Raw genomic sequence first — 23,625 nt, 5'->3', positions numbered from 1 at the left:
CCATACTTTGGTACACTGGAGGGAGCATCTGAGTGGTTTCCACAGTTGTACCTTGACAGACTGTAGAAAATTCTGATGGAATCACGTCCTCATGTTCTGATATCAAAGATACGCGAAGTGCAACTTGTATGAAGCCTTTGCAATATTTTGCATTTATATTTTTTGTATATATTTTACAGTTTTCACATGATTTGATATAATTGTATTGATTAGTTTGTTAAATACACATACTTTATCTGTTTGATTATTGTCTTATATTTAATATAGTATATCTTAAGTTTAAACCATAACCACATGCTGTCCACTCAAGTGGACATCTGAAGATCTCTTTGAAAATTTTGTAAAAAAATAAAAATCAATTCTTGTTTTTCATGCCCTAAGAGCAATAAAAACACATAGGAAAAAAAATCCTGACTGAGGTTATCATAATTCATGCATGAAAGGGTTAAAGGTAGCCTAAATAAATTTTTTTTTTTTTTTTTTTTTTTTTATCTCCACAAAAAAAAAAAATGCATTAGAAAAATAGAACAAATATTATCAAAATGAAATAAAATAAGCTTTCTGGACAACAACAACAACAACTAAATAAAATATATTTTAACATGTAATTTATTCCTGTGATGCAAAGCTGAATTTTCAGCATCATTACTCCAGTCTTCAGTGTCACATGATCCTTCAGAAATCATTCTAATATGTTGATTTTATGCTCAAGAAAGATTTCTGATTATTATCAATGTTGAAAACAGTTGTGCTGCTTTTAATGTTTGTGAAAACCATTTCTTGATGAATAGGAGGTTCAAAAGAACAGCATTTATTTGAAACATAATCTTTTGTAACATTTTAAATATATTTACTGTCACTTTTGATCAATTTAATGCATCCTTGCTGAATAAAAGTAGGGCTATATATTTCTTTTAAAAAGTCTAACTGACGGCAAACTTTTGAACAGTAAGAAAAAATCAAATTGTCTGATTTTATGCTGTGCTAATGATGCATTCTCATCTCTCTCTGCTAATTCCTTTAATAATGCAGCACTATCTTGTAACTTAACATTGCAGTCCGCTTGATCTGGCTGTGATGGCACTTTTTTATTTTCACAATACTGAGATCAGTGCCTTGGCAGATTATGTGCACCATATGTATCAGTGAAGGACAGCAGTTTGTTGTGTCAACATTAAGACTTCATATTTTGTTGATGTAGTAACATTATCTGAGGCCGTCACATACCGTGCACTGTTTGAGGGTAGTGTTTGGTTTCACACAGTCACATGAATGAAACGTTAGACTTCTTGCACCTTCAAATAAAACTACATTTTTACATGTTATCATTGGATTTCAAGGTTGTGCCATTGAAGATTGGGAACATCCTGCATGTGAATTTAAAAAAAGAAAATGTGGAGTAACATAATCAAAGTAGAACATCTGAAAAGGAGGTTAGCATATCCCTGAGGACAGGAGAGGAGGATGTCAGACACAGAGAACTCTTCTTTTGTGTGTGTGTGAAAGAGTTTCAATATCAGACAATGTCATTGGTTATAGCCAGGCACAAGTTAATGGCAAAGACAGCCTCCAGCAATGCGTGTACGTGTATCTGACAATGAATACTTCTTTCGAATTTTCTCATCATTGAACAACATGCATAACACAAACTGACAGGTTGGGAAAAACAAGATACTTCCATGGAATATTATGTAGAAGTGTGTGGGATTTCACATGTGTGCAAAGAACAAAACAATATTAAATCCTATAAATATTTAACCATGATTAATTTATTTGATGATTATACTATTCATCGTGTGTGTGCGCGTGTGTGTGTGTGTGTGTGTGTGTGTGTGTGTGTGTGTGTGTGTGTGAGCGTGCGTGTGTTTGTTTTTTTGGTCCCCTTATGGAAAACAGCTTATGAATCTTAATAAGTGATTTTTTTTTTTTTAAATGTAAAAATGCAGAAAGTTTTCTGTAATGAGTAGGTTTAGGGGATAGAATATACAGTTTGTACAGTATAAAAATCATGTCTATGGAAAGTCCCCATAAAACATGAAAACCCAACATGTGTGTGTATATATATATATATATATATATATATATATATATATATATATATATATATATATATATATATATATGAAGAGTTCAGATGCAAAAGCCTCTAAGTGCCATCTGAGATTTTCTTCTAGAATGATCATTTTTATCAAGCTTGTATATTTAAGTTCAATAATTTCACTTAAATGGCAATGCAAATTGCATATTAATTGTCATTTAAGTGAAATTACTTAACTTAAATATACAAGCTTTATAAAAATGATCATTCTAGAAGAAAATTTCAGATGGCACTTAGAGGCTTTTGCATCTGAACTCTTCATATATATATATATATATATATATATATATATATACACACAAAATAAATACATAGAACATGTAACATATTTATAGTGATAAAACCGCCAATTTTGTAAAATGTATAGGTATCTAGGTTTTGTGTAGGACAGAAATCTCCAAACATCAGAATCAGGATCCTGTGTATTCTGGCTTAAACAACTACCAGATGCATGTACAGAAGATGTGAAACCCATTTCCAGCAGTAGCAGCTGTTTTCTGGAACAGTGAAAGTGTGTGTCTGTGAGACAAGAAAAGAGAAAGAAGTTTCCAGATGTTAGTTCTGATGAACACACACTGCGACTGGAGAATCCCTGCTGAATAGCCAAGAACTTCCAAAAATTAGTCGAGTGGTGTATATCAGTCACGTCCGTTCAATAAAATTGGCAACTTTTAGGTTAATTGTAGGAGATATCATGAAATAAATGGTTGTGTCGTTTTCCCCCACATATTTCTGGCATGGATTGGAACAAGCTCTTCAGAGAGATGACACAAAAGGGCTTCAATCCATTTGTGTGGTTTTCGGTACAAATAAACTCACACGAATTGTGCAGTGAAGCTCACTGAGGAGGCCATGGCAGAGAGAGTTTCTTAGCTCGAGGTCATATGTGGAGGAGTGAAACCTTAAAAAATACTGCCCTCTAGAGATGCAAATGCATTTGACATATTTTCCAATGTGCAAGCATATGGTGAATATTATGCGTGTCAGAGCAGAGATTCTCAATCTTTCGGACTCCAAGGTCCCTCTTTGTCCGAGACCTTTTTCAAAGGGCCCCCTATCTAAGCTGACATGTGGCACTTCTGTTGTACTAATGCAATCATATCCATTTAGTGTCCAAATACTTCTTTTGGGCTACTGTACAAAAGTTTAGAGCCAGTAAGATTTTTTTTCTTTTTCTTTTAAGGATATTAATACTTTAATTAAGCAAGGATTGAATTAATTAATTAAATCTTGTAATATCTACTCACAATATTAGTTGTTTCTATATTTTCAAGCAAATAAATGCAGCATTGGTGAGCATAAGAGACATCAAAAACCTATTTTTGAACATCAGTGTACATATGCATCACTACACTCACCTAAAGGATTATTAGGAACACCTGTTCAATTTCTCATTAATGCAATTATCTAATCAACCAATCACATGGCAGTTGCTTCAATGCATTTAGGGGTGTGATCCTGGTCAAGACAATCTCCTGAACTCCAAACTGAATGTCAGAATGGGAAAGAAATGTGATTTAAGCAATTTTGAGCGTGGCATGGTTGTTGGTGCCAGACGGGCCGGTCTGAGTATTTCACAATCTGCTCAGTTACTGGGATTTTCACGCACAACCATTTCTAGGGTTTACAAAGAATGGTGTGAAAAGGGAAAAACATCCAGTATGCGGCAGTCCTGTGGGCGAAAATGCCTTGTTGATGCTAGAGGTCAGAGGAGAATGGGCCAACTGATTCAAACTGATAGAAGAGCAACTTTGACTGAAATAACCACTCGTTACAACCGAGGTATGCAGCAAAGCATTTGTGAAGCCACAACACGCACAACCTTGAGGCGGATGGGCTACAACAGCAGAGGACCCCACCGGGTACCACTCATCTCCACTACAAATAGGAAAAAGAGGCTACAATTTGCACGAGCTCACCAAAATTGGACAGTTGAAGACTGGAAAAATGTTGCCTGGTCTGATGAGTCTCGATTTCTGTTGAGACATTCAGATGGTAGAGTCAGAATTTGGCCTAAACAGAATGAGAACATGGATCCATCATGCCTTGTTACCACTGTGCAGGCTGGTGGTGGTGGTGTAATGGTGTGGGGGATGTTTTCTTAGCACACTTTAGGCCCCTTAGTGCCAATTGGGCATCGTTTAAATGCCACGGCCTACCTGAGCATTGTTTCTGACCATGTCCATCCCTTTATGACCACCATGTACCCATCCTCTGATGGCTACTTCCAGCAGGATAATGCACCATGTCACAAAGCTCGAATCATTTCAAATTGGTTTCTTGAACATGACAATGAGTTCACTGTACTAAAATGGCCCCCACAGTCACCAGATCTCAACCCAATAGAGCATCTTTGGGATGTGGTGGAACGGGAGCTTCGTGCCCTGGATGTGCATCCCACAAATCTCCATCAACTGCAAGATGCTATCCTATCAATATGGGCCAACATTTCTAAAGAATGCTTTCAGCACCTTGTTGAATCAATGCCACGTAGAATTAAGGCAGTTCTGAAGGCGAAAGGGGGTCAAACACAGTATTAGTATGGTGTTCCTAATAATCCTTTAGGTGAGTGTAAATGTGAAGTGAAATGCAAAACTGTACAATAACGGCCAACAAAATTAGCATTTTCTGTGAAATCACACAGCACATCAGCTTTAGACCGTTTATTAACAGTGCTGATTTACAGTCTCAAATACAGAAACGTTCCAAAACCTCTCTCTCTCACACACACACACACACGCTTTGAGCAATAAAGTTGTAAATGCAGACATTCACACGTTAGAATCGTTCTGCTGTGGACAATTAAGCAGAACATTTTGAGAAGCACTTTAATTCTAGTGGATCAGTCAAGGGTCAGAGGTCAAAGTATAGTAACGGAAAGATAATAAGAAAACTACTTGGAAGACCAAGACACAATTCAAATATACATCCTAAAATCCACTGCAACATAAAAACACCTGAAAGATAACGTGATACACCAGGTTCAAATGAATCGGATACTGTATGACTATGCGTTATTCAACAAACAATACTGAAGGAAACAGGGTGTGGAAGGTAAAATGAATGAAACTCATTTAAAGTAAAATATAAGAACACAAATCATGTCTATGGGACAACTAATAAAAGTGTCTTTCGGTGTCAAATAATAATCATAATCACAATCACACACACTCACGTGTTAATTCAGGCATGTCCCAAAGCTTCAATGACACAAAAACCAAACACAAAAAAAGTATGAATCTGATCTCTATATGGAAGAAAAAAACATTTAAAACAGCAAACTGAACATTCCAACTTTATATAACAGGCATCCAAAAAGCTCAAATAATAAAATATTTACAAAGTAAAGCACAAAACCTTTCATATTCCCAAAAGCCTAATTTCACAGTGAGGTCGTTGTTTGATCTTGGTTATTTGCTCAGTATTTGTAAGGGGAATATTGCAGCTGTGTGTAAAGTAGGTGCTTATATTCCTCTAACACAGTGCTCCTCAAAGCTGTCCTGGGAATCATCCTCATCTGACACACCTGATTCAACTCGTCATCTCATTAGTAGAGACTGCAAGACTTAAATGGGGTGTTACTGATAAAAATGTGCAGTGGTGGGTGACCAGGACAGCTTTGAAGCACCGCTCTAACACACACACTGTGTGCACAATGCATAGCAAGGGGTGTAATAATTAAAACTGGACAGGTGGAAAAGATAGAGAGAAAAGCACAACCACATCAATCTTTCAGAAAGGAGCTATGACATCATATGTGATATCATCAAGCTCAATGAGCGCTGCTATGGCAGCACGTGAGGGCATTGCAGTTGCGATGCGGTTTGTGTAGCGATTTTGTGCACAGTGAGGCAGTTCCTCTCCAGTCCTCTAGGTGTCCTCCTCCGGCACACCCAAACCTCTTCTTCTGACAGCGTCGGCTCCGCCCACCGGCTGCCACTCTTCAGTCTTTCCCCCGTACTCGTCTTCATCATCCTCTTCCTCCCCATCTGCTTCCTGCTCATCTTCAGATTGCTGCAGGAGACGCACCTGCCCCGCAAGCAGTTTCCCTACAGAAACATTCACGCGTTCAGTTTTAATCGATCTCTGTTACGTTAGAAGTTCCCCGAAGTCAAGCAGGCATAGGTTTCATATAAACATTCACACTTACTGTGGTGATAATCTGGTGAAAGTCGTCGTGATGGGAACACAAAATCTGCGACGAAAACCAGCACCTGAGAGGGGAAATAACAATGACAATTGATTCCAATGGAGTTTGACATTAACATGTTCAAAGCTAATGAAGAAGCTAATACTTAAGGGAATATATAGGGTACATTTACACGACAACGATATACTAAAAATGTACAAGTTGTTCCTTTGCGGTTTTTTGCTTACAGAAGACAATGTTGTCAAAACGATCCCCGTTCACACGGATCCGCGGAAACGACTAAAAACGTTATAAGGCTGCCGGGCCAGTAGTTGATGATGCCACTTTGTAAAGAAACAGAACGTGCCTATAAACCAATTTCGAGCCGACATCACAGTTACGTCACGGCGCTAGCTGGTGGCAAAACAAAGGGTAAACTGGAGGCGGCCAATACAAACCAGCACAGATTCGGCTACATAATAAGGAGCTTAAATTATTATTATTGTTATTAAATGTCATCTTGTTGTGTTGTTGGGTGCAAGAATCGACGGAGTACAGGCTCCAATTTGAAATTTTATCGCATAATGTTTTCTAAATTTGTGATTACTTGTGAATCATCTATGATTGTATACATTGTTTTGATTGATTGTGACTGGACTTTTTGAAGAACCTGGTAAGAAAGTGTAATCAAATACATAGTTAAAAAAGGAATATGCTGTATCTGGAATTTTTATTTCTAGAAAATATTCACATCATTAAAATTGCACCGTAATGTCACTCTTTACATTGTCGTCTTCAGTCTGGCCTTGGCGCTGGATAGGCAGAACTGCGGATCGTAGGCTACAACACAAGTCGTGTACGTGACCATTTAGTAGTTATAGGCATCTATATGCCCTCAGTTTCTCTTTATACGCTCAGTTTCTCTATCAGGTAGGTGTAGAAGTCAGGTCACTCAAATGGAGGTAGCGTTAACGTTAATCCTGTCAGATGGTCCATCCATTGACTGAGCATGTACGGGTCAGCCAATCTGGGATGTCCGTTAAAATTTACTTTTGCAATTAACAATCGAGGTCCTGGACAGTGAGTGACCTTGCACATTAAGATAAAATCGGATTTTCTCCAGTCATTATTAAAAAACAAGCTAACAAAACTCGCAAACTAACGTTAGTGAAGCGGCGAGAGGGATCGTTCTGCCTCCACCTAAGCTCCGCCCACAAAAAAACATCACCATGTTTACCAACTGAAAAGGGGTCTATAGACTGAACATGTCATACGCATGCGTCACCGTTTTCACAAATTCGTGTTTTTGATATCGTTTGATACAATATCGTTTTCAAAAACTTGCACTTTGCAGACCACCAAAACGCTGTTGTTGTGTAATCGAAAGGCCAAAACACATAAAAAGTTTTAAATTTGTGTAAATGGCCCCTTAGACTTTTCTCTTAAATCATCCATGATTTTATATTGCAGTGCATTCTGGGATTATCCACTCCAAAATTACACTTGAAACTGATCTTAGGTACATTAATGTTCAAAAGATTGGGGTTAATAAGAAAATACAAGGTTGTGTATTTGTGTACACTCACCAATCCAAGAGTCAATCCTGAGATGAGTGTTGCCAGGGCAAATATCCCATACGAGCCCCAAACAGGGACGCCCAGCTGCTCCGTTAAGTAATTATGGCAATGCTGAAACACAAGGATAAAAGGAAAAAATCCATGAGCAGATTATAAATACATCAGGTATTTATTACAAAATCATTATAGCCATTAAATAAGTTTATTTTCCACTGGCTTCAAATTATGCTTACAAAAAGCTCATGCAATAAAATTATTTGAACCAAACCACATTTCAAATTACCTATATGAATTATATGTAAATTAAATTAATTATTTAATTTCAGGCAAATATAATCTTTAAATCAGGCAGTGTAATTTACATTGACTATTTGAGTGTATATTTTCCCTCACTGTCTATTGCTGGTTCCTTCACCATTAGCTTGAGGTATAAATTATTTGTGCATGCAAGTAAAATATTTACAAAATTGCTAAGAAAATAATACAATTAAATACACAGGTCTGAGAGGAATGCAGTTTAATATTAACAGACAAACACACTCACCCTGATGAACATGGATAACTTAAAGAGGGCTGACATTGCGTTCATCCTACAATAAAAATAAAAAAATCAGTCAAAGACATTTTATCAAATCAAATAGTCCGACAGCTGTACATTTATAGTGTGCTGCTGCCTCATGAAACAAGTTTTACATTAACCACAGGCTGTAGGTTTTCTGTAGACTTTGCCAGACTCACCCAGAGGCCTTTGCATTATTACAGAATCTGAAACCACCCACACGCACTATGAATACTCACAGGAAGGAAGAGGGGCCGAACCAGGAAGAGACCGGCTCTATGCTCTGCCATTTCTTCTCATCAATGAAGTTCAGGAAGTCGTCTTTAGCTCGGGCTCCTTGATATCTCCGAAACACACCATCTTTACAGCTGCAACACACACACACACACACACAATCATATTTAACCATTTATAACGGAGTTTACACCCATCACAAAACAATTGCTGGTGTCTATCTATCATAATACCTTAATTTGTTTATTATTTCTTTTATTCATCAAGGACCCATTAAATTTATCAAAAATGACATCAATAATTTCTTTTTACAAATAAATGTTGTTCTTCAAACTTTCTATTCATCAAAGAATCCTGAAACAAAAATTAATCACGGTTTCCTCACAAAATGTTAAGCAGAAACTGTTTTCAACATTGATAATAATGAGAAATGTTACTTCAGATCAAATCAGCATATTAGAATGATTTCTGAAGGATCATGTGACTGAAAACTGGGTAGTGATGCTGAAAATTCAGCTTTGCTATCACAGGAATAAAGAAAATTGTAATAATTTTTCACGATTTTACTATGTTTGACTATTTTTGATTAAATAAATGCAACTTTGGTGAATCTATCTATCTATCTATCTATCACCAATGACCAACTTACCAACTTCTAGACAGGGTCAAATGTGTGTAAATGGAATGAAACTCACTGGTAGATAGTTGGGAGAGCCGTGATGATAAACCTCCCACTCAAACCTGCAGAACAGAGAGAGAGAGAGAGAGAGAATGGAGTGAGACTCCTGAGGACAGGAGATCAGGTGAGCAGAGGAGCCAGATGTGAGGAGATAACAGCATACCCGGCTGCTCGGTGACGTCCACTTTGGCAATGCTCACTCCCAAATCTTCTCCCCATTCTGCAAACTCATTCCACACGGGCTGGAGCTGCTGGCAGGCCGGACACCATGGAGCAAAGCTGCAGTAGACAGACAAACCTTTAATCCAATAACACAATCCCAGCCAGAGGAGACACAAAGACACTGAGGCTCATTTGTTTTCCATGGGATCTATTTAACTACAATCCTCTTGTTCGATGGCTCTAGCAGGAGGAAGCGTGCTGTGCAGGGAAAAAAAGACTGTCAACTTGAGTATTTTTTGGAAGGCAATCCATAAAAAGGATAGCGAAATTTCTGACATCATTTGCTCACTATCATGTTTTTCCAAAGCTGTATGGCTTTCTTCTGTCGAATACAAAAGGAGATGTTATGCAGAATGACAGCCTCAGTCACCATTCAGTTTCTTCGCATCCGTTTTACATATAATTAAAGTGAACGGTGACTGAGGTTATCATTCTGTCCTTTTTCTTCTTCATAGAAGGAGGTTGGATCAACATGAGGCTGATTAAATGATTACATCCCTTTGATTTTTGGCAAACTCTTTAACTTCAAAACCACAGAACTTCCTCTAACCTGAGCCCAGTACAAGAACACGGCAGTAAAAGAATAATGAAATAATCTGAAGTTATTGTTGTGTAACTATTATCATGTGTAACACTGGTAATGGTAATGCAAAAATAAACACACACTTTTTTTTTTGCACTACTCAATCTAATAACTCACAACTCGATCATCCATTCTCCAGTCAGGATTTCCTCCCAGTTTCCATCTGTGATTTCTCTTAATTTACCCGGCTTGGCCGATGCGGGCTGCAGCATCAGACATGTTGCGATAAACGCAGAAAATACACACGCGCCGGCTGTCATCCCCCTGACTCTGCGTGTGTATGTGCACGCCATGTTTCAGCGCCCACTGCTTCCCTTCCGCTTCCGCCTCCACTCCCACGTGCTGCTGATGGGCGGGGCCAAGTCATTGACGTCATGACGCACAGCGTTCGAAAAGGTAACTTTTTTTTTTCTTTTTTTTTACAGTCTATGGTTTACAACATAATTTAACCCACTTCCAGACACTTATGCCTAATTAACATATGATTTTAATTTAATTTAAAAAAATTTAATTTAATTTTACATCATATGTGGCCCTTTGTATTTATATAAGTTATTCCATGAAAATACTGTACTGTTTGATTATTCCATAAAAAATATTGTTCTGTTTGTCTTGTTTCATCTTCTATTAGGTATTTTTCTACCTTAAAAAATCAAATGTATTATAAAAATATTCTATTAATATATGTATTAAATAAATGTTATATAATGTTTATATATATATATATATATATATATATATATATATATATATATATATATATATATATATATATATATTAGTAGAAAATGTTTATAATTCATTTTATTTTTAAGTATTTATTTTGTATTTAGGTAATGTATTTTCTATTATATTTGCCTGAAATTAAATAATTAATTTAATTTACATATAATTCATATAGGTAATTTGAAGTTTAAGATGTATGTAACATTTATAATTTGCAAAAAAGAACTTATCCGACTGTTAAATAAAATAGACGAAAGAACGGTTTGCTTTTTCTTTTTATTGGGACAAAAAAATGTGAAAACACAAGGTGGCGCTATGAGCTCTGTCTTGTTTTTACTGCACTGTTTTGTTGTGAATCCTAGGAGAATATAAAATCTCGACAATTGTAGATTTACAGAGAGAGAAAGAGAGAGAGAGAGAGAGAGAGAGAGAGAGAGAGAGAGAGAGTGTGTGTGTGTGTGTGTGTGTGTGTGTGTAGTCACAGATCAATCTAGAAAAGTTTTTTTTGTAAAAGTGAAAAAAAAAAAAAAAAACACACACACATACATACACACATACACTCTCTCTCTCTCTCTCTCTCTGCTGACAAATGAGTGCTAATGACAGCAGTGATATGATCATTTCTTTTCCACAGTGAATATGTTAAAAATGTACATATTCATGAGATTCCTGAGATTAATGTAACTGTTTTATCGAGAAAGGGGTATATATATATATATATATATATATATATAGGCTATATAACAGTTATATAACTGCTTGTATAGCAGTATATATTTACTGTCCTCTGAAAATAACTCAACATACTTTTATATATATATATATATATATATTATTATTATTATTATTATATACAGTGGTGGTCAAAATTGATGGCACCCCTGATAAATATGATAAAAAATGGCTGTAAAAAATAAATCTGCATTGTTTATCCTTTTGATCTTTCCTTCAAAAAATATGCACAAATCTAACCTTTCATTGAAGTAAAAGAATTGAAATTGGGGAGTAAATCACATTATGAAATAAATGTTTTTCTCCAAAACACACTGGCCATAATTGTTGGCACCCCTAGAATTTTTTATGAGAAAAATATCTCTGAAGTATATTCCCATTAATATTTACCTTTTTTAGCACACCAGGGGGACTAGGAACATGAAATTGTCTAGCTATGACTTCTTGTTTCACAGGAGTTTAAATATGAGGAAACACAAAGGCCAAATTCCCTTAATCATCCACCACAATGAGTAAAACCAAAGAATATAGTTCTGATGTGTATCAAAAGATTGTTGAACTTCACAAAATAGAAAGTGGCTGTAAGATAGCTAAAGAATTGAAAATCCCCATTTTGACCATCAGGGCAATAATTAAGAAGTTCCAATCAACTAAAGATGTTAGGAATCTGCCAGGAAGAGGACGTGTGTCTATATTGTCTTAATGGATGGTGAGGAGGAAAGTTTGAGTGGCCAAAGACTCTTCAAGAATCACAGATGGAGAATTGCAGAGATTAGTTGAGTCTTGGGGTCAGAAAGCCTAAAAAAAAAATTATCAAACAACCCCTACATCACCACATGTTGTTTGGGAGGGTTTCAAGAAAAATCCTCCTCGCTCCTCCAAAAATAAACTCCAGCATATTCAGACACGACTGGATCTACAAAAGGGACCGGATTCTGTGGTCAGATGAAACAAAAAAAAGGGCTTTTTGGCAGCCCAGCAGATGTGTTTGGTGCAAACAGGGATGAAGAGTACCCCATGCCTACGGTTAAATATACTGCTGGATCTTATATGTTGTGGGCCTATTTATTTGCTGGAGGTCCTGGACATCTTGTTCAGATACATGGTATTATGGATTCTAGCAAATACAAACAGATAAAAAATCAAAACCTGACAGCCTCTGCTAGAAATCTTATAATGGGCCGTGGTTGGATCTTCCATCAGGACAACGGTCCAAAACAAACATCAAAATCAACACAAAAATGGGTAACTGAGCACAAAATGAAGCTTCTGCCATGACCGTCACAGTTCCCTGACCTGATGAGTGGAGTGAACTGAAGAGAAGAAGCACCAACATGAACTTGTGAATCTGAAGGATCTGGAGAGATTCTGTATGGAGGAATGGTCTCTGATCTCTTGTCAGGTGTTCTCCAAACTCATCAGGCATTATAGAAGAAAACTCAGATCTGTTATCTTGGCAAAAGGAGGTTGCAAAAAGTATTTAATAACAGGGTGCCAACAATTATGGCCAGCGTGTTTTGGAGAAAAACATTTATTTTATAATGTGATTTACCCCCCACTTTCAATTCTTTTACTTCAATGAAAGGTTAGATTTTTGTGAATTTTTTTAATGAAAGATCAAAAGGATAAACAATGCAGATTTATTTTTTACAGCCATATATATATATATATATATTTATAAGTTTTCTATTTGACTTTTTACTGTCTGTTGTGTGAGTAAAAGTACCTTTTATTTTAAGCTGCTTATTTTGTGTATTTCTTCATCAATGTCTGGCTTTGTGAATGTTGATCTGTAATTGATCTGAAACGTCATTTACACCTCATCTCAAATGATGTACTGTGTTTGGTAACATTCTGTCGTGAACATGACAAAGGTGAAAATTATATGTGAAACATTTTTGGAATAAAATGACTAGATATCTAGAATACATTGTTAGCATTTTATGCATCCTAATACACACATTAAGTAATATTTTCACACGTGCATAATTTGAATCTAATTGCAAATGACGTACAATAAAAATATTCCGTTCACACATCATGTCAAGTGTCCTCACACATCATGTCTCACATTTTATCTCAAGCATGACTTTCACTCATCATTTTTGTTTCCTTGGTAACCAAGGACAGTAACTTACAGATAAAAACGTTATTAGATAGAAGCATTGTTCATTGCAGTGGAAATAAACTGATATAAAACTGATATCAATCATTTTCACGGCATATATAATTAATATAATCATATTTTTTAACGATGGGACAAAAAAAAATCAAAAACTGGATTTAAAAAAATCAGTTTAAAAAGTAACAAGCAAACAAATAAATTAATAAAATAAATAGAAAGATGAGAAATCAGGAGGCTTAAATCTGCAGAGTACATTATTATGTGATTAAAAGAATCCATTTCTTATTTCATCCGGTTAACACCATCTACGGAGTGTTACGCGGTGACCGTTCTCACTGACGTCTGCGCGCACACACACACACACACACACGCGACAGGATGCACGTGGGAGGAGAGAAAACGCCGGAGACAGCATGAATAGGAGTAGGTGGATAGATAAATCTACTTTTCCCCTCTATTTCTCATCCTCAATCTCAAACAGGCTTTTACCTGTTATGCAAGGCGCTGCCTACTCTCAGCATCATAGAAAGAGCCTGCTCATTTTCAGATGTACCAAAAATAAATTGCATTCTGTGAACTACTGCCACACACATATGCTAATGGACAGGCATACTCATAAAAACCCTATTATAGATGCGGGTTGTCTTTGTTAGATTGCATTACAGCTTTTATGTAACTGTGGATGATGAACAGCTTGTGCACTCAAACAGAAGAAAAAAATGAACTTAACACTAAATCCACACACAGCACGGTCTGATTGATTCCTATTTGACGCAGAACTCTAAGTCTCTACAGCTGGGACGTAGATATTCTATGTTGAGTTATGGGGACACAGTCCAAGCCAATTTCTGGAGCTGCGACTCCTTCTGCCTGGAGATTTTAAGTCTCCAAAATCTTTCAGAAGATTGAGCATCACCTCCTTCACCAAGAGCAGCTCCAGATGGACAGACTGAAGCTGAGAGCCAGAGAGAGTTGCAGAGCTGTTCTAGGTTTACTGTGCAGCTGCGAGTACAATCGCTGTCCTTGCTGGTCTTTAGAGATCGGTAGCTTGAGCAACGCAAGCTTTGAGAAAGGACTCTTTCTTCTATAGAAGTGAATGTAAATGTAATTTTTGTATTCCCATTTGCTCCAATAGCAAAAAAATATATAATTTCCAAGACTTTCCGAAAGAGGGAAAAATATAGAGAGATTGAGCAGTCAGAAGAGAGAATGATGTGAAATTTGCCATCACATGTTCATTTCTTTTTTTTTCTGTAATTTAATTCCAAGGTAATATAACACAGTATGATTAGAAACTTAGAGTATATGTGAATAATGAAACACAAAAAAACAGAGTTATAAATGTGTATTAAAAGAATGAAATTCTGAAAAATCTTTTTGCAAAAACATTTGCAATGTTGATAACTGTGGAAACGCGTCATCACAGTCGGTGAAATGCATTTTATCAACAAATAATGATGGAAGTGAAGAAAAATCTGTAATTAAATATCTATTAGATAAATAATTTAATATATAAAGTTGATTTGATTAAGAGTTTTGTAACATAGAAATCACTCTCATCAGCATCTTGAGGTTGTTAGGTTTCTGATAGTTCAGTTCTTCTGAATCTTGGCAGAAAAAACTAGCACTGAGTAAATGTTTAAATTATATTTCTGCTCAAAAATGTTACCCCTCGGGTCTTTATCTGGCATTGGCAACATAGAGTTTGAAAAATATGGTTAACAAAGTTTTGTGGCTTTTAGTCCATGTGTTTGGGCTTTGAGGTCATCTACTGTACTGCTAAACTTTGACAGAATTTAAGATAGCAGACACATTCAGGATGCCAGGATTCCAATCAAATGATCTCTAGCATGAGAATGTCCCTCCCCAAATGATCTTCAAGCCAACTAAGTAGCAGCAAATTGTGGCAAGGAAAAACCTAGTTGACCAATGTGCTGTATAATTCTTAAAGGAACACTCCACCGTTTTTTGAAATAGGGCTTATTCACTTTCTTTCCTACATTTAGATTGGTGGGCAAATGCATTTTTGTCTCAGTGCATGCATTGTTTTAGTTTGACAGGGTCGGCGCTAGCTTAGCTTAGCATAATGAATGGAATCCTTTGTTGCCAGCTAGCATGTCCTGAGTAAAAGTGATAAAAATAAATAAAAAAACACCTAATTACTTCTTGTGGCGTATTCACAACAAGTACAAATAGTGATGCAGATTAACACTAGGCGATTTCCTAGGCAGATATTGACTTATATATTAAGGACTATATTAGGGGGAAGCACAGGCGAAGCACTGCTACTTGGGCGTGATATCTCTGCGCCCAAGTAGCAGTGCTTCGCCTGTGCTTCCCCCTAATATAGTCCCAAGTCAATATCTGCATAGGAAATCGCCTAGTGTTAATCTGCATCACTATTTGTACTTGTTGTGAATACGCAGGCCACAAGAAGTAATTAGGTGGGGTTTTTTTTTTTATATCACTTTTACTCAGGACATGCTAGCTGGCAACAAAGGATTCCATTCATTATGCTAAGCTAAGCTAGCGCCGACCCTATCAAACTAAAACAATGCATGCACTGAGACAAAAATGCATTTGCCCACCTATCTAAATGTAGGAAAGAAGGTGAATAAGCCCTATTTCAAAAAACGGTGGAGTGTTCCTTTAAAACAATGCAAAAAGCAAACATACCAATATTATACGTACAGACGTCCGTCTAACTGTTCAACATAAAACGAAAAAATCCAACAAATCAATAGAGTTCGACCAAAAAAAAAGAAATAAATGACAACAGTGTGGAGCCATTCTAATATGCAAAGGCACAAAAAAACTAATTCAAATATTGACTCAAAAATAATAATATAGCCTATAGATTATACTGAAATACCACTGTTTCATGCACTTAGATAATATTCTGAAGCAATAATACATGTGTGTTGCACTGTGTCCCATACTTGGATTGCTTTTGCACACATAATTTCTCCATTAGTTTTCTAATAAATGTTGATGATTTTGGATTCAGAAGATCTGAGCATCACCTTGAAGATGATTATGCAAATACAGCTGACTCTCTCTGAGAATCTCAATAACTAACTAGCCCCAGTTCTGCTCTGTGACCCAATTACTGTCATAAGAATAAAAATGATTAAGCAATTAATTTCCCCCTACAGATAGGCCTACTCACCAGAGTGGCACATGGACAAAATTCACATGGCTCTCGATCACAGGCCTTTTAACACACACACACACACACACACACACACACACACACACTAAACAACAACCTCGTCCTCAATACGCCCACACACACTCTCTTGGACTCCTCTACTAGCACTCACGCTTACAAGTTCACACGTGTCTAAAACACATGACACAAACACTACAACACAGAGGTCAAAAATTTGGTCAACTCAATAGCAGCTGCACTATAATAGTTTGCCACACACCTGACTATAGCATCATTATTCTAAAACGCCATTATATGTCCCTGATCAAAGCAAAGTCAAAGCATAAACAACAATTGCTCGTTCGTTCGCTGTCTGACGGTAGCCTATTGTCAAAAAGTGTTTGACAATAATTTGTTCTCTGTTGTAGCTAATTTCTCAATTTGCTCTCTTTGGTTACCATGGAAATTTAGCTGAAGGCAATTATCATCACCCACCAGGCCAGCAATTAGGGTAGAACATTTCAGATTTAGCTCCTACATTTCAGCTGTCAAACACTACAACCGAAGACTGACTTGTGATGTAGCCAACGCGCTACATGTTGGATAGGAAAAATCAGGCGCGCTGTGAGAACAGGTGCACTACCACAAACATTGGCTGTGTGTGTCTCAAATTCATCAAGCATTCCTGCTTTGCATCGTCAGTTTGATTGGATTCCTGGAGCTCATCACATAAACTGACAGCGATTTTAAGCAGTAGCTGTTGGCGCTCGTGCACCATGCAGTCAGCCTACGCCCACTGAATTTATACCGCCCCCTCCTCTATCCTCCGGTGCATAGGACCGAGAGCGCGAAGGAGACGCGTCCGTGCGGAGTTGCCATCGGTGGGAATATTCGTTTAGAGGAAGTCTCCGAATCCGTCTCGAACGACAAAAATGGATGAAATGGAAGAGGAGTTAAAATGCCCGGTGTGCGGATCGTTTTTCCGCGAGCCGATCATCCTGCCCTGCTCGCATAATATCTGCCTGGCCTGCGCGAGAAACATCCTTGTGCAGACGCCCGACGCCGAATCCCCGCAGAGCAGCCGCGCGTCTGGCTCCGGCGTCTCCGATTATGATTACTTAGACCTAGATAAGATGAGCCTGTACAGCGAGGCTGACAGCGGATACGGCTCTTACGGCGGGTTCGTGAGCGCACCGACCACCCCGTGCCAGAAGTCCCCAAACGGGGTGCGAGTTTTCCCCCCTAGCGTGCCTCATCCGCCCCAGGCGCAACACCACCTGCTGCCTCACACCGGCGTCCTGCCGCCGGTCCCGCGGAACTCCTGCCTCACCTGCCCGCAGTGCCACCGCAGCTTGACTCTGGACGACCGGGGGCTCCGGGGCTTCCCCAAGAACCGCGTACTCGAGGGAGTGGTGGACCGGTACCAGCAGAGCAAAGCGGCCGCGCTCAAGTGTCAGCTGTGCGAGAAGAGTCCCCGCGAGGCGACGGTCATGTGCGAGCAATGCGACGTGTTCTACTGCGACCCGTGCCGCCTCCGGTGCCACCCGCCCCGGGGTCCGCTGGCCAAACACCGGCTCGTGCCGCCGGCGCAAGGCAGAATCAGCCGCCGCGCGAGCCCCCGGAAGATCTCCACCTGCACCGAGCACGAGCTGGAGAACCTGAGTATGTACTGCGTCCAGTGTAAGACCCCCGTGTGCTACCAGTGTCTGGAGGACGGCAAACACTCCACTCATGAGGTCAAGGCGCTGGGGGCCATGTGGAAGCTCCACAAGGTGGGGAAACTGGTTGAGGTTGAGGTGGTTGTTGTTGTTGTTGTTGTTGTTTATTACATTTCCCCCCTAATGACTAAAGCATATCTGACCAAATGGTTTAAGCTGGTAGCAGATACACATACTGGTCTAGATGTCTCACGACCTGGTCTTCTGTAGGTTTAGCACTTTAGCTGGTCAGCCTGACCAGCTGAAAATGCCCTAAACCCTTTTAAAACCAGCTTAAATGTTGTCTGGTTTTAGTATAAGGGTCTGTTATGGTGCAGTAAGACTTGTCACTGTGATGGGTGAGACACCACCGGTCTAATTAAAACACAGCGCACGACACAGCCAGCCATGATTCAGGCCAAATGAAAAACACTTGTGCTCCAACTCTCCGGTTTAGATTGAACAGGAAAAGGTAAGGACAAACCTTATGGAAATATGTTTTGGATTTTGAGGCATCTATGATAACTGCAGTGCACGGTCAGGGCTGTTTTTTAAGGATGGAGGTTTAATTCTCTTGTGGTGTTGTGATGCACGTTTTAATTAAAATATGTTCCTTGATTGAACTCAAATATACAGGTTGCTCGTGTTAACTGTGTGTGTGTCTGGATTCCTCAGGGAATGTGCAAAACCGCTGTGACACTGGCCTGTTGTTGTAGCAACATGGGGCAGAGAGCTGATTTACTGTGTCTGCCTGTCTGTGAAGGAGAAAGGAGTGTATCCAATGGAGAGCCAAAGAATGAGGGAAGAGTCCCCTCTCTTTCTCTTAGTCCTAACATGCTGCACCATGCAAGTCAATAAGTTTAAATAAAATTGTGAGTGACTCTCAGCTAGACCGTTTTGTTTAATCAGAAACCATAAACATGAGCAATCAACAGGTAGGGAGATGATGGATCAATAAGCGCATGGTTTAACTTGGCACACAAAAGTCATGTCTGTACATCACCCTTTTAATTTAGAAATATTTTTGTTGGTGTGAGACAATATTGGTGATGCATCGATATTAAAAATCTGGGTGATATGATAAGCCAATAATTATTGTCATGTTATGGCAAATAACCAATAAATGGGCGATATGTTGAATATAGTCAATTTAAATGGTTTAAGTGAATTTAGGCACCACAACATTATAATGTACAATATAAAAATGAATATTCATTCTGAGATTTGCTAAAGATTACATTTAAAGGGGTCATAACATGGATTTTTTATTTTATTTTAATATGTTCCTTGAGGTTCACTTGAAGTTTTTTTTTTTTTTTTGTAAAAAAAAAATATATGTATGTGGAAGAACTATTATTTTCTACCTTCATTCTGACCCGCTGTCTGAAATGATCAGTTTTTAAGGGGTGGCTCCTTTAAGGCTTGTCAGTAAATGGCTACTTTTATGATTGGCTAATGTCATTGCATAGGAAACAGTATCAACACCCACTCGCTATTGTGCGTGAGTAAGTGTTTTAAAAACATCCATATAAAACTGTAATTTACAGACAAAGCATTATGAAATCATTTACTCACGGTTTATGATGCAGCTGCTGCCGGATTCAATACAATTGGCTGCTTCATCTGTTAACCCTTAAATGTAGGAATGTTTCAACAGTCATTATTACATATTTGGGTCTTTAGCGACCCGGATCTATACATCTAACACAGATGGATCTCTACCTGTCGTGATAATATAAAACTCTCCTGATATTAGAGTAACAATTATAGAAGAATAAAATAAAGCATATTTTGTTACCTTTTGGAGCTTGAAGGGTTCAGTTTGAGTTCATCACTGTCCTCATCAGAGCTCATTTCCCAGTACATTCAGCATCTGGTTCATATTCGAGATCTCAAGCATATTCTCAAAACTATACATGTTTTCAACATGTTCAAAATTAATATTTTGATCGCTGACAGCTTCTTGACCAGATCCATCATCAAGTGACAGTGACACTAATATTTGATTGCTTTCAGTATTTGCTCTGCAGTAAATCGCTGAGCCATTTCAAGATTTGCTGATGATATTTCCTATTCTTTTGTTTTCTGCCTGCGGTTACTATGAGTGAAACGGCACTTCATCATTGTGTATGAAAGGGAAAACTTGAAAGGGAAAAATTTTATTATTTTATAATTTTAGACATTTTTCTTGTTGTATTGTTTATAATGAATTGATTAAGGAATACCGAGAAGGTTGATATCTAACTTTTAAAAAATGAATGAGGAGGAGGGTAGTGAATGACGTCCCAGGTAACTAAAGACCTGAGGTATGCGTTTAAGGGTTAACCAAAGTTCCTTTGCAAACTCTTAATTTTTCCTCGTTTACAAAGCAATCTGTAGTCAAATTCTCTGAACAAACATATAATCCTCCAATGTGATACTGGACACCATTAAAATAAACCATCCAGTTGTTCCTGATCCTGGTATTCTCCTGAAGTCTCTACAGAAATGAGCAAGTGAGCTGTTTCGACAGAATGCATCAAAGCGAACTTTCCTTTATGCTTCTATTCACTCTTCCAATTGTCCTGTTGTTGATAGACTCTGAACGGGCATCTACTGTATCCATATAATGGGTTCTATTTGCTTTTGACGCGCTTGCATTCATTGCAGGCAAGTGCCAGCCGTTAAGCGATGGTGCAATGATGTAAAACTATTTGTTTTGGTGTCTTGCTCTGGAGGCAAAGAAGCATTAAATTGGTCAAAAGTGACATAATATTACAAAAGATTTCAATTTAAAAAAATGCTTTAAAAACATTCTATTCCCCAACAAATCCTGAAATTATCAATGTTTAATGCTTAATATTTGAGTTTTTTACAGTTTCCACAAAAATATTAAGCAGCACAACCTTTTTAAATATTGATAATAATAAGAAATGTTTCTTGAGCAGCTAATCAGCACATTAGAATGATTTCTGAAGGATCATGTGACACTGAAGACTGGAGTAATGATGCTGAAAATTCAGCTTTGTCTTCACAGGAATATATTACTTTTTAAAACATTTCACAACATTACTGTTTTTACTGTATTTTTGATTCAATAAATGCAGCCTTGGTGAGTATAAGAGACTTTTTTCAAAAACATTAACAAATCTTTTGAACAGTCATGTATATCTAATATTGACTGAGAAATCACTATACATTTTTACTCTATCAATTAGAAATGAAATAAAATAATAGTACATTTGAAAATTGTACATTTAAGGCATGTGGTTGAGCAATTTGACTGTTGTATGGTACTAATATTTACCCCACTTTCACTTTTGAAGAAGATGAGACATTTTTATGGGCAGGCAGATGTGAGAGCAGAAAAAGTTACTTAATTCAAGCACTACATTATGTGTTAAACTACATAATTTTAGGTGCTCAATTACTTTACTCTCTGTTCATAGCTCCATGTCTGATGTTGTGATTGCATAATATCAGTTTGAACTGGGACAGCAGCATTACGGCAGACCCAAATACAGCTCCCCCCCTTTTAGCACCTGGGGCACACACACACACACACAGAGAGAAGATCTTGGATCAGTGTCCTCTACTATGGTCCCATCTGTAGCTTTTTCACTGAACACTAGCGAGCTGGCCTCATATCAGAGGAAAATGGCCTCTTTCCGCACTGCAGACACTTGCTCGTCATTCACTAAACAGATTGTAGTTTTGCTTTAGCCTCAGGGCCCCATATGTTACTTTTCCTCTCATTTTCTCCATCTATCTCTCTGTGTCACATACACAGACACTTATGTGCGTTCAAGTCATCTCGTAAAGATCGTATTTACGAGTTGACCGCACATGAATGCCACCACAATGTCGTAAATAAGAGTGGGAAGCGCGGGATTTTCTTAAAGCCCCGATCTTTACGAGTTGGGGGCGTGTCACTGAGAAACATGGCGGAATACCACAATACTTAAAGGTATTTAGCAGTGATATTGCTAGACTTTTCTATTTACAGCAAAGTAAGCTAATTGCCTGCACAGAATATGATGGCATTATAATATATAACAATGTAATATGTAACGAAAAAGTTTGCAGTGGCTTCATAAATTAGGCTAATTAAAAACATAAAAAACCAAAGCACACCTGATGCACATTTCTTTGTTCTTCATTTTCTAGAACTAGAGTTTAAGAAACTTGCTCTATTTTTGTGTAATTAATTAAGAGAAAGTACACCACCATCTTACTCCGACGAAAGTGACTTGAACGGACATGCCGTCATAAACATGACTTCCCACCTCGTAAGTACGAACTTCCCAGGAGGATTTGAACGCACACAGCAAGCAGAAAATGGGGCCTGTGTGTTGATGCAATAAAAGATTTTTACTTGACAGATATGGCTGTTATCTAGAGAGCTGGATGCCATGTCGATACATCATTTTTCTTTTTTTTTCTTTTTTTACCTATTTTGCATGATTATTTATTTTAAATAATGTTTACTGACTATTCACTTAATTGTGATAAAAAAAAAAAAAAAAAAATTCCAGTGAAAAAGGCTGGCGTTAGATTTTGGAACTGGTTTATCTTTAGTACAAAACATAGGCTGCATAAACATACAGTATTTTCAATAGAATGATGATTTCCAGCAGCCATATCACCCTGTAGCCCAAGACTGGTTGCCCACTGAAGCTAAGCAGGGCTGAGCCTGGTTAGTATCTGGATGGGAGACCTCCTGAGAAAACCAGGCTGCAGCTGGAAGAGGTGTTAGTGAGGCCAGTAGGGGGTGCTCACCCTGTGGTCTGTGTGGGCCCTAACACCCCAGTGTAGTGATGGGGATACTATACTGTCAAAGAGCACCATCCTTCGGATAAGACGTTAAACCAAGGTCCTGACTCTCTGTGGTCATTAAAATTCCAGGATGTCCTTCGAAAAATAGTAGGGGTGTAACTCTGGCATCCTGGCCAAATTTGCCCCTTGGCCTCTGTCCATCATGGCCTCCTAATCATCCCCATATACTGACTGGCTTCATCACTGTCTCCTGTCCACCAATAAGCCGGTGTGTGGTGGGCGTTCTGGCGCAATATGGCTGCCGTCGCATCATCCAGGTGGATGCTGCACATTGGTGGTGGTTGAGGAGACTCCCCCT

The 23,625-nt window shown here is 38.1% G+C and overlaps 2 protein-coding genes across 13 annotated transcripts in view; one reads left to right on the top strand and one right to left on the bottom strand.

Moving 5' to 3' along the window:
- Positions 1-4,746: 4,746 nt before the first annotated feature.
- tmx1 (thioredoxin-related transmembrane protein 1) lies at positions 4,747-10,426 on the bottom strand. Its single transcript, XM_084391745.1, has 8 exons — positions 10,199-10,426; positions 9,440-9,555; positions 9,293-9,338; positions 8,603-8,731; positions 8,349-8,394; positions 7,814-7,915; positions 6,249-6,312; positions 4,747-6,147 (listed from the first exon to the last, which is right to left on the bottom strand). Exons 1-8 carry the CDS (start codon positions 10,372-10,374, stop codon positions 5,969-5,971), a joined length of 858 nt encoding a protein of 285 aa, XP_084247871.1. The 5' UTR covers positions 10,375-10,426; the 3' UTR covers positions 4,747-5,968.
- A 7,220-nt stretch (positions 10,427-17,646) lies between these two features.
- The window catches only part of trim9 (tripartite motif containing 9), a 28,118-nt gene continuing 22,139 nt past the window's right edge, over positions 17,647-23,625 (top strand). For 7 of the 12 annotated variants that reach the window (XM_084391368.1, XM_084391378.1, XM_084391373.1 and 4 more), the window contains exon 1: positions 17,654-18,587. In XM_084391368.1, coding sequence (XP_084247494.1) covers positions 17,748-18,587 — 840 coding nt within the window. In that variant the 5' untranslated portion in view covers positions 17,654-17,747. Of the gene's footprint in view, positions 18,588-23,625 lie in introns of all 12 variants that reach the window. The other 5 variants (XM_084391370.1, XM_084391376.1, XM_084391369.1 and 2 more) reach the window with 1 other exon arrangement.

The sequence above is a fragment of the Rutilus rutilus genome, assembly GCF_951802725.1.
Source record: "Rutilus rutilus genome assembly, chromosome: 20".
Taxonomy (NCBI): domain Eukaryota; kingdom Metazoa; phylum Chordata; class Actinopteri; order Cypriniformes; family Leuciscidae; genus Rutilus; species Rutilus rutilus.
The sequence above is the reverse complement of the archived record's forward strand: the minus strand, read 5'-3'. Positions and strand labels throughout refer to the sequence as shown.

Excerpts from the sequence above, each read along its gene's own strand:
- tmx1 (XM_084391745.1), bottom strand. The coding sequence starts at position 10,374 with ATGGCGTGCACATACACACGCAGAGTCAGGGGGATGACAGCCGGCGCG. Across the intron at positions 9,339-9,439 it reads GGACGTCACCGAGCAGCCGG|GTTTGAGTGGGAGGTTTATC; the intron begins GTATGCTGTTAT and ends TCTGTTCTGCAG. Across the intron at positions 7,916-8,348 it reads AGTTATCCATGTTCATCAGG|CATTGCCATAATTACTTAAC; the intron begins GTGAGTGTGTTT and ends CTTGTGTTTCAG.